This window comes from Westerdykella ornata (genome assembly GCF_010094085.1).
Source record: "Westerdykella ornata strain CBS 379.55 unplaced genomic scaffold EI97scaffold_66, whole genome shotgun sequence".
NCBI lineage: Eukaryota > Fungi > Ascomycota > Dothideomycetes > Pleosporales > Sporormiaceae > Westerdykella > Westerdykella ornata.
The window spans coordinates 20019-30224 of NW_022986916.1; the positions used below are offsets into that span (position 1 = coordinate 20019).

Genomic DNA, 10206 nt, shown 5'->3' on the forward strand with positions numbered 1-10206 from the left:
TGGTCTCGGAGCTCTAGGTTCGCTTTAGGCCTACATATATCTCTCTGGATCCCACGCTGTATCTGGTCGTCCAAGTCAGTTCCATCACTACATCCTTGCTTTACGACCGCCATGCGATGTGGTGTTTTCCGCCACGTGCAGTCTCGTCGGAAGAACCCGTTCGATACTCGCAGTAATATGACCACAGCTGTCCAACCTCATCCAGACCAAACCCTATGCGCACATCTCGATAGCTGGAATGCTCGCATCACCACCAATTCAAACTCATGCTCTGGGACTCAATCTGGCTAGGGTTCTGGAGGTCCGATGGTGTTTCGAGCACGGTTCCCATTGCCACTCAACGTCACGAAATTCAGGCTCCATGAGCGGTACCGTATCACACCAGTCGCACAAGGCAATCAGGCCATCAAAGGGATAGATCTAAAATTGTTGTTGGACAAGGTATCCTGCACGGAACAACAGTGACAGAGATCATCACTCGCTTATGCCACTCTGAACGGCTGTTGAGCAGTGCAGTGGTTTCACCAATTGACGTCGCGATCCGGCAGAGCTGAAAAGGTAGCTCATCCGCTCTCGGCACCCAATCGTTCTTCGTATGTGCATGCATCAAAGCTTGTTTCTTCGTACCAGCCGCTTCGAATCCAGACGGAACTTTTCTTATTCTGTGTTTATCGTCGAGAGTCAATTATAGTGAGGGCTCTCTTTCGGCACCTTACTATGTGAAATCCAACACGTCCGCCCAATCCTAGAAGGCGAATTTCTGCGACACAGGACGCTTCCATCGGCGATCGCGATTCACCATTGAGAACTGCCAACTTGATATCTGCTCGCCCATGTGACTGTGGACGTCTTGTACCTGTGGCGCAACCGAATGCACCCAGCGCTATTGGCGCATACCTATGTGACGTGGGCCGTTGTCCCTCAAACCAAAAACAGCACTATTCGTATACGAGTCTCAGCACAACTGGTTGTTCCGCCCAGTGGCGCTCGCAGTCAGAGAGGGGCAGAGTACACCCGATGGAGCTTGGTGACGCTTGACCTCAGCCCCGTCATTATTGACCCGTCCATCCCAGCTCCAGGCTGTCGGAGCTTTTGCTTCCCATCTGCTTCCTCATTGCTCCGTTGCAGAACATACCCCATCTTCGCAGACTCATGTTCGCATAGATTGGCCGGGGCGACATGATCCCGGATCATGGCCTTGCTACGCCTATGTTCCTTCGCAGCGGTTCTCTTTGCTACACCGTCCCTACAGGCTTCGAAAGACCCATTGAACGACTTTTGCAGGCGCTGGGCCCACCAGACCGCCTACGTCGATGGCAAACTCTACATCGACGGCGGCCTTGTGGCCTGGAAGCCACTGTCATCAAATCCTCTCAATTACACGAGTGCGTGAATCACATCTGGCTGGGATAGCCCTGTGCCTGACGCCTGCCTACAGATACATGGCTTCTTTATAGCGACTTGAATACGACGAACCAAGTGGGGATGCCAATGCAGTATGCAAACTTAACCAAGGACAATAGGGTTCCGAACGTCTTCGGTGGCGTTCTGTGGTCGGATGAGGTCAACAAATGCTTCTATCTCTACGGCGGCGAGTTCCAAAATGTCCCACAGGAGTTCTCTTTCTGGGCATATGATACTTTGCTCAACCAATGGAACGAAACCAAGTACGAAAGCAATGTAAACTCGTTGCAACGCGTGTCTTTCGGCGCCGGCACACAGGTCGAAGAACTCGGGCGTGGCTATTACCTCGGGGGATATCTAAACAACCATACCTCGCCAGACTGGACCGGGGATGCCATTGCGACTAGCGACTTTGTTACTTACGATTTCACACGCGGTATATTCACGAATAGCAGTGGACCGGATTCGATTGGAAGGTCTGAGGGGTCCTTGCATTATCTGCCTGCGTCCGACGGTGGCCTCCTCGTGTACTTTGGCGGTGTGGAAGCAAGCGGGCAAAATGGGAGCCTTATCGGAGCCAATATGAGCAAGATCCACATATTTGACATCTCTTCTTCGAAATGGTATACGCAGACAGCTGGTGGAACGGTGCCTCCTTCGCGTCGACAATTCTGCGCTGGCGCCACTTGGGCGGACGATCACACATCCTATCAGATACATTTATATGGTGGTTTTTCGACCGATCAAGGCAATACCACAGCGTTCGATGATGCGTACATACTTTCAATACCATCGTTTACCTGGATCAAAGCATGGCCGGCTGAAAACACCACAAGCGTTTATGGTCACGGCGGATGCTCCGCTACCGTTGTCAAAAGAGACCAGATGATCATAATTGGTGGATGGTTCCCGAACACACAAGACTGCGACACACCTGACGGCTGGGGCCAGCATAACATGAATTTGGGTTATAACGGGGCACAACAGGATCTCTGGGATAAGTACGATCCCAAGCTGTCCGCATACGCGGTACCTACGCCTGTTATAAGTGTGATAGGCGGAGGGTGAGTTTCGTGCCAAACAGCATGGCTTTTTCTACATTTATACTGATTGTAAACAGGCCTACCGGCGACGCCACAGTGACCAAGCCACCTTCATGGGACCATATTGATCTAGCAGTCTACTTCACACGTGTCCCCTCCTTCTCCGCCCGAACAGCGACTCGTGTTCTCCCTACCGCAACAGCTTCGCCGTCAAGAGGTCGTAAGGTCAGCGTGGGAGCCATTGTAGGTAGCGCGGTCGGAGGTCTAGTGGCGCTCATTGCGATACTACTCCTTATCCTGTTCTGCCTGCACCGTCGTCACAGGAAGGCGAAGAAGCAGAAGGACGGAAAATTAAAAGCTCCAACGCCACCTCCAGTGGAACTGGCAGCAACATCACCCGTCCCCGAGATGACCTCCCCAGGTGCGGCAAAATATATGACCATGCAGTCCCATGATACCAATACTCACCTTCCAATTTCAGGAAGCCTCTCTGTTCATTCGCGCTCACATAGCGATCCCATCTCTCCAACATGGCAGTATGCTCCGCTGGCCTATCAGTCTATGACACCAAGCACCCCTCCGCCCTTCCCTTCACCGTATGCAGCCGAGTTTGCCCAGAACCCGGCCGTCTACCCGCAAGCTGGATACCCTCTTCACTCGGATTCCTCTAATACAACCTATGACCCACACGCCTACCCTCAGCCTTCGCCACCTCTCCACCAGCGCCAATACTCATATCCACCACCCAGCTCCTCACCTTCCCACCCCTCCATACCACTCCTTCCGCAACAGGAGAATCAGCAAGTTTATTATCCGCCCCCACCCGATCCGATCACTCGCTCCCACCCTTCGACACCCGACCGAATACCGAGCAGCCCCGAAAGTGCTGCCTACAGCGGCGGTGCACACACGCCCATTCCGCGCAGCACGTGCAATACCCCAGCGCAGTTCTATGCGCAGCTTGTACCGGTGAGAGGGAGTGGTGGGTTGGCTCCTAGTGCCGACGGCGGGAGTCCAAGAAGTAGGGGGTCTGATGGTGATGTCTCGAGTGGAGGGATTGGGTATGGCAATGGGAGGAAGAGGCCGATTAGGGGGAGATTCGTGGAGGTAGATCATATGTGAATGGCTGGTGTACTGAGCATTGGGAAGAGATATGGAGCACAAAAGGAGGGAATCGGTGAAGACGTATGGGAAAATCATGCATCATGAAGAGTTAATGTGTGTACTACCACATATATAATCGGTCGAGTGACGGAAGACTCGATTCCGGTATATGGTTGCAAGAGATGGACATGGAGTCTCGAGATGGGTTGGACATATTGTGGGAGTTCGGTGGCATTTGCATTACCGGCGTGGGGGTTTACAGTAATTGCCGGATATATATTGGCATCTCCAGTATAAAAGGGATTGGAAATCTTGGATAGCGAGATGATTGTTACCATTAGAGCTCACTTATTTAATTGATAGCCTGGACACGAATACGTCGTGTTGGAGTGAACTGCGCACTGGCACATAACTGTACAGTAGGAGGGGCTACTCATATTCGACATCAGTCACTGTTGGGGTGAACGCCGCACACGGCGAAAAACGAAAGAGACCTTCCGGATATCATGTTATATCCGCCAAATCAGTAAATCAACCGTCCCTATCCTCTCTGTTGTCCTGTATGCCCAATCGTCAAAACCAACAGCACCTTAAACGGCCCGAAAGTCGCCCTCTGACTATGTCCTCTAGACTTCCCCCCCGAAAAGAAGCCAAATACAGAACAAAGCCAAAAAGGAAAAACCACCAGACCATGACCCATCCCTTACAGAAAAGCCTTGCTCTCCCTCTCCCTCTCCCTCCCCTCCCAATACCCCCACCCCATGCCCAACCTCTTCAAACTGCCCCAAGTCGTCGTCCTCGCCTTGCGACTAGCCCCAACCTTCAACTCCTCATCCACCTCCTTACTGATCGGCCTCTTGCCCTTGCCCTCCACAACCCGCAGCCGCTCAGGGCTACCGCCATTCCCGTCATCCAGCACGCTGAGCGGAGTGCGTTCGCGCACCCATTCGCTATTCGCGTCCACGTCCGACATGGTAAACGCGCCGGGTGTGTCTTCCCTACCACCTAGCGATAACCCCATGCTTGTATCAGTCCCACCGTCCAAGAGCCGCCCCAGACTCAATCCCAACCCAGCAGAATACGCAGCCTGTCCCACCAACGGACCCGGTGACGACGAAGGCTCTACCGGCGACGACACGCCTGGCCGTACGATAACCGTATTCCGCTTCGACCCTTCGCCCCTCGTCGAAATGCGCTTCTTGTTCTCGGCACCATCACGCTTATTCGCTTCCTGCGCTAACCTGCTCTCTCGTGCCGAAGAACTAAGCTTTCCCTTGGAAGCGCGCATCCCTATCGAGGTGGACGCTAGTTCTTCAATCGTAGGACGCTCATGGAGGCCGTAGTTCAGGATGTTCCCGTCGACATCTCGCGTAATGAGCGAGGCCATGGTGCCCATTTCGGGCTTCACGAGCGGTTTGTCAGATTCCTGAGACGGCTTGGAGGGATCTCTGAGCGTGTCTGGGAGGGTGGAAATGTCAAAGTAGGGGTAAGCCGATGATTGAGTGCGTGAACGATCGCATCCCGCTTTGGCCGCCGTGGTGGAGTGGCGAGACGGAGGTCGAGAAGTTCCAGCTGTGGTAGATTGCGTCCGTGAGTGTCGAGAGCGATTCGAAGGTTGACGGGAGAGGGGACGGCGTTGGGTACTGGATCGGGTGGTTATTCGCGAGTTGGAGCGGGAGTGGCGCGATGTGAGCTTGGAACGAGAGGTCGTGGAGGCAATGGTTTTGGGTCGTTCGGGTGAGCGACACACGTTGACTGGTTTGCTTTTGGCTTTGTCTTTAGGTGTTGAAGCCCGGACGGCGTGGTTCAGAGTGTGAGGCTCATTCTCTTTGCCTCCGTGTTCGTTGTCGAAGGGGTAGGGAGTGGGATCTCTCTGGCTGATCTTCTTCAGCTCTCGTCTATGTCCATCCTTCGCTTCCTTGTCCTCTTGCTTGCTATTCCTCCTACTATGTCTGAGGCGGTAGAGGTCCAGCGGGGGCAGAGGGAATTGACTAGGTTTGGCCGTGGTTCGCTTCTCGTACTCCTCGATTACTTCTTCTTCTGACGAATATGCGCTCTCACTCGCCTCCGCGTCTTCGAAGATCTTGCTCCCTGTGAGACTGTTCAAGCTAGCCTTCAACGCCTGTGCGCGCACACTCTCACGGACGCTCGACCGTCTACCGCTATTTGCGTCCTGACCTGTAGTGTTTGACATTTGATAGCGTTTGTACACCCGATCGCGGTCCGTTACTGTCGCGGGGGATTTAGGTTGTCGACCTGTGAACGATCTGGCAGTCGGCGGTTTGTGTAGGCTACCAGGAAATTTCGTTTGCTCTTCTACAGTTGGAGTATCCGATGGCTTTCTTATTCTCAAGCATTCCGGCAGCCCACTCCCTTGATTTTGCGCCTTGTCTTTCGCAACATCTGCGAAAGTGCTGGTGGCCAGGGGAGAAGGGGATGGCCGTACGCCTGTTTCGTCATCAGCGCTTACGCTGGTAGGCGGCTTGTAACTCGAGGAAGAAACCCTGGATGAACTTGCCCCAAAGAATGGAAAGGGCGATTGAGCAGAAGCTCTCTTCCGAATATAGCTCTGCCTCTTTTCGGCTAATGTTCGACGGTCCGCCAGGTTGTCGTACATCGTCTTGGGACTCTGTTCGGATCGCTTGCAGCTCGCGTCCTCGTCAGGGTGCTCTCTCAGACTCGCACACGTAGACGCATTCTTTGACACCACACGGATGCTGCAACGTTTGTGCATTGGCGTTGTTAAGGATGTGGTATGTCGAGTTGCGAGCGGCCGGGCGTGAGCAGAAGGTACCGTGGAGAGGATACTCGTAGAGACGGTGCGTGTGGAGTTGGAGCTGAGCGTGCGTCGAGCTTCCGATATACTGTTACTCCGGGAAGGCGAATATGCGTGCCATCCGTGGCCTAGCCCGCTCAGGCGTCGGTTGACAGGTAAGCCGTTGCTGCGTTGAGAATCACGGTACACCATCGTGGTACGGCGGCGATGCTTCTTAGACGAGGTCGAAAAATCCGACTCCCGTCTCGCTATGGCAGTTGGAATCTTCATTGAGTCATGGGGACGGTGTGACGGTCCAGCTTCATCTTTCATACCCCAGTCGGACTCGGCAAAGTCGCTGAGAATCTTAGACTCGCCTTCGCCAATCGAACTAACAGGCGATTTGCTGATATCGCGACTTGGGGCCAAGTCGAGTTTCAGTTGAGGAAGGCCTTCTGGCGTTGAGTCCAAGGAAGCGTCGCCTTTCTCCAGGTCCTGTTCCATCTCCCTATCTGTAGTGTCCCAGTCATCGTGTATCATAATCGGTCGTGAGATGTCTTGTTTCCTCGGGCTTCGTGGGCTTCTAGGGCTGAAATACCCCTTTGTATTCTTTTTGCGTCTGCACAATATGCACCCGAAGGCGAACAATAACATGGCACCAATGACGGCACCTACCACGGACCCAGCAATGATGCCTGCCTTCGACCTCGAATGATGGTGGGAATTAGAAGCATCAGAGTCGGGGCCAGCAGCATTGGGCCTTTGCGTGCCCGCCCCTCCAGCAATTGAGCCTTCGCCATTCTCGGCGCTCAGGACTTGAATGAGGAAAGTTTGGGAGTCATGTAACTTGCCATCAGCTGAAGTCGCAGAGAGCATGGCCTCAACGCTGCCAGCTTTGAAGTTTTCCGGAATTGAGCCACTTATGATGAGCGTCTTGGTATCAAACTTGAGCCACTCAGATAGAGGCCCGAAGTCAAGACTGACGGTCTCGTCAACATTGAGGAAAACTGAAGAAGGAATCTGGTATTCGAAGGGCTTCCCCGCAGTTATGTTCAACGTTCCGATCTGGTTCCGGAAGAGTTGAGATTTGAAAAGCAGGTGGATTGAGTGCTCTGCTGTGTCGCCGAACACGTCTTCAACGGAGACAGTGATATCCTGGGACATGAGTCCAGAGGGCGGCTTTCCAGCTATTTCCAGTGTTCGATCATTGAATGACAGCCAGGAAGGAAGAATGGCGGAAGCTGATTTGATATCCTGCTCTCGCATTGGCGCCCCGTCCATGAAAAGGAAGTTCAGCAAGCCCGTGATATTGACCTGGTCTCCTTTGGCAAGAATGATCTCCCGGTGTAGGGGATTGAATGACAGTTGATGATAGCTGATGACAAGGCTGAATGACATAGTCGCCGCCGCAAACCCAGGATTGTCAGACGCAATGAGCAGCATATCGTATGTCTGTGCCGACATCACGATCGCAGGAGTTATCCCTGCAAACCGCAATGACGCCTCGTCGAAGCTGATCCACGCTGGAAGTGGCGTATGATCAGCCAGGCTAGCATAGTACTTTGTATTCTTGTCGACATTTGAAAAGGTATCTTTCGGAAATTTCACCTCGAAACTTTTGGAAGGGCCCAGAGTCAAAGTCTGCGGCCCGGAAAGTGGACCGGCCGTAGCGAGATCTTCCGATACGTTCTGCTTTACGATTGGAGCTTCGGCATCTGTAACAAGCAGTCTCGACTCCATATTGGCTACGGCGCCAGCTTCGCCAGCGGCGGCAATGATGAAAGTGATTTCTCCTATGTCGCCAGCGCCAGGGGTACCCGATAGTGTTTGGTTCTCTCCATTGAGGGCCAGCCATGAGGGGTTACCGATCAAGGAGTACTGCAGGTCATCGGGTTTTGGTTGAAAGGTCGTAGATGCGAATTTGAAGAAGTATGGCTGTCCAACACGCGCAACGGGTGGAAACTGTGAGTTGAGCGGGAAATTCACCTGCGGTGACGCCGCAGCCACTGGATCGAGGAGTAAGACGGCCGTGGCCGTGGCCCACATCACAATGAGCCTGAGCAGTCATTAGCAATGTGCGATAGGGATCGGGACAGAAAACTCGGCTCAACCCACCTGTAGGCGGCCATAGTCATGCGTTGAAGAAACGTCCGATGGCGCAACGATGGGAACGGGGAGCAAGAGACTGAAATCCATCTTGCACGCCCACCCCTCTTTTCTTCAATTACTGGAATCTACGAACGCGCTCTGGCGCGTCTTCGCGTTCGTGAACTGGAATGAGAGGGCGGTATCGCAAGGGGTGCATCGTCGTCCTGCCACCTCTCAGAATCCGAGCCACCAACCACTAAAAAGCAGGTTGCGGCCCTCATTTTTCGATAGATAGCTGCATTTTCAGGCCCGTTCGCCCAGGTCCGTAGTAATCGACGCAGCGGTCGATTTCTCGGAAGCCGTATGACTGGTACAATTCTCTGGCTGGGCTGCGAGCCTCGTCAACCCATAGCTGTATGCTATGACAGCCACCTTTTTCTAATTGGAGCAGAACAGAATGAATGAGGCATCTACCGATACCTTTCCGCCTCATGTGTTCGACGACGCATATCTTGTGCAGTAAAGCGACCTTTCGCATTCGCAGGAACACCAAGTATCCAACCACCTCGGTAAGCTCGTCAGGTCTGGTGACGACTAACATGGAAGTATTCTTCTTCTTGAGCTCAGCGTCAAAATCAAACGCTTCACTGGATGGAAAGGCCTTCCGTTCAATTTTGCGCACCCTGTCTACCACATTTTGCCGGTTCTTGGGGTCCAGAGAAACCAAATTCTGAATTCGAAAGCCCTGAGGCAGCTCTGGGGGTGTGAAAATGCCATACATGGGAGCAGTCTCAAGATTCCTAGTGAGTAACTGACGTTCGCTTGATCCCTTGCGTGATCCAAGGATTTGTCGAATCACGCGATAGGCGACGTCGGATGGACTGACGCCCTTGACCAGAGGAGAATTCTAAGTTCCGTTATTCGATGAAGACGCTGATGATATCATGGATAGTGTAGTTGATTGCTCGCCCAAGCAAGTGTTGGGGGAATATCAAGACGGGACGGTGCTCAGGAGAGAAATAGCACGCTAGGTTTATTTCGGGCTTAGTGTTCTGCTAACGTGCTTAATCAGCGCGTGCACGGCCTCACTGCGTGCACGTTTTTAGAATGGGCACCACCCACAAACTTGAGGCTATAGAGCTTATTATATATTATAAAATCGCGAGATTTTTTAGAGTAGCAATCAGAGAAGCTTATTGCATTGCTTAGGCACAATATTTGCTAGCGGTATCGCTGAGGGAGCCGTATCTTGCGCGTGCGCATTGAGAGCCCGATTTCGGACACCTCATCTTCAACCTCCAAAATCTCAGGCTGTACAGCCTTAATATCCTGCAGAGTTTCTTCTAGAGGCTTAAAGCTCTTCGGCTTTCCCTTTTTGGCAAGTTTGATTTTATCGCGAAGTTGTTTCCCAATTACATGAGTCTTGCATGCTTCCTAAGCTTCGAGAGCCTTCTGTTCACACTCCTGCTCATGCTCCTCTTTAGCAATAGCTCTCTCACGATGTCTCTGCTCTAGAAGAGCTGCCTTTTGAATCTTTAGCTCCTTCTTATGCTTGCTTTCCTCATCTTTTTGAAGCCATAGAGCCTCCTCCTCAGCATCCTTTTGTACCTGAAGATCGTGTGCATGCTGGACTTTAGCAGGAGACTAAAATACAGCTCCACCATTATACTCCTCTGGCACCTCAAGAAGCAAAGGCTTATCTCGCTGGTGGCATTTCTTCTCATTTAAAAGAGCATCTCTAAGCTGAGTAATTTCATGCTTAAGTAACTGATTTTCTACAGACATTGAGTAGATTGTACGTGACAACTTTGC

At 52.5% G+C, this 10206-nt stretch overlaps 3 protein-coding genes across 3 annotated transcripts; 1 reads left to right on the forward strand and 2 right to left on the reverse strand.

Annotated features, from left to right (window-relative positions):
• Nucleotides 1-927: 927 nt before the first annotated feature.
• On the forward strand, nucleotides 928-4033 carry EI97DRAFT_437964 (uncharacterized protein). The gene is made up of 3 exons (XM_033799453.1): nucleotides 928-1385; nucleotides 1439-2468; nucleotides 2525-4033. The coding sequence occupies exons 1-3, from the start codon at nucleotides 1193-1195 to the stop codon at nucleotides 3567-3569; spliced, it is 2268 nt and encodes a 755-aa protein (XP_033648870.1). The 5' UTR covers nucleotides 928-1192; the 3' UTR covers nucleotides 3570-4033.
• A 221-nt stretch (nucleotides 4034-4254) lies between these two features.
• Nucleotides 4255-8435, reverse strand: EI97DRAFT_446711 (uncharacterized protein; the record flags this gene model as incomplete). The annotated part of the gene is made up of 2 exons (XM_033800048.1): nucleotides 4255-8362; nucleotides 8422-8435. The coding sequence occupies 2 exons, from the start codon at nucleotides 8433-8435 to the stop codon at nucleotides 4255-4257; spliced, it is 4122 nt and encodes a 1373-aa protein (XP_033648871.1).
• Nucleotides 8436-8556: 121 nt separating this feature from the next.
• On the reverse strand, nucleotides 8557-9398 carry EI97DRAFT_286568 (acetyltransferas-like protein). The gene has a single exon (XM_033794408.1). It carries the CDS (start codon nucleotides 9173-9175, stop codon nucleotides 8672-8674), a length of 504 nt encoding a protein of 167 aa, XP_033648872.1. The 5' UTR covers nucleotides 9176-9398; the 3' UTR covers nucleotides 8557-8671.
• Nucleotides 9399-10206: the final 808 nt, after the last annotated feature.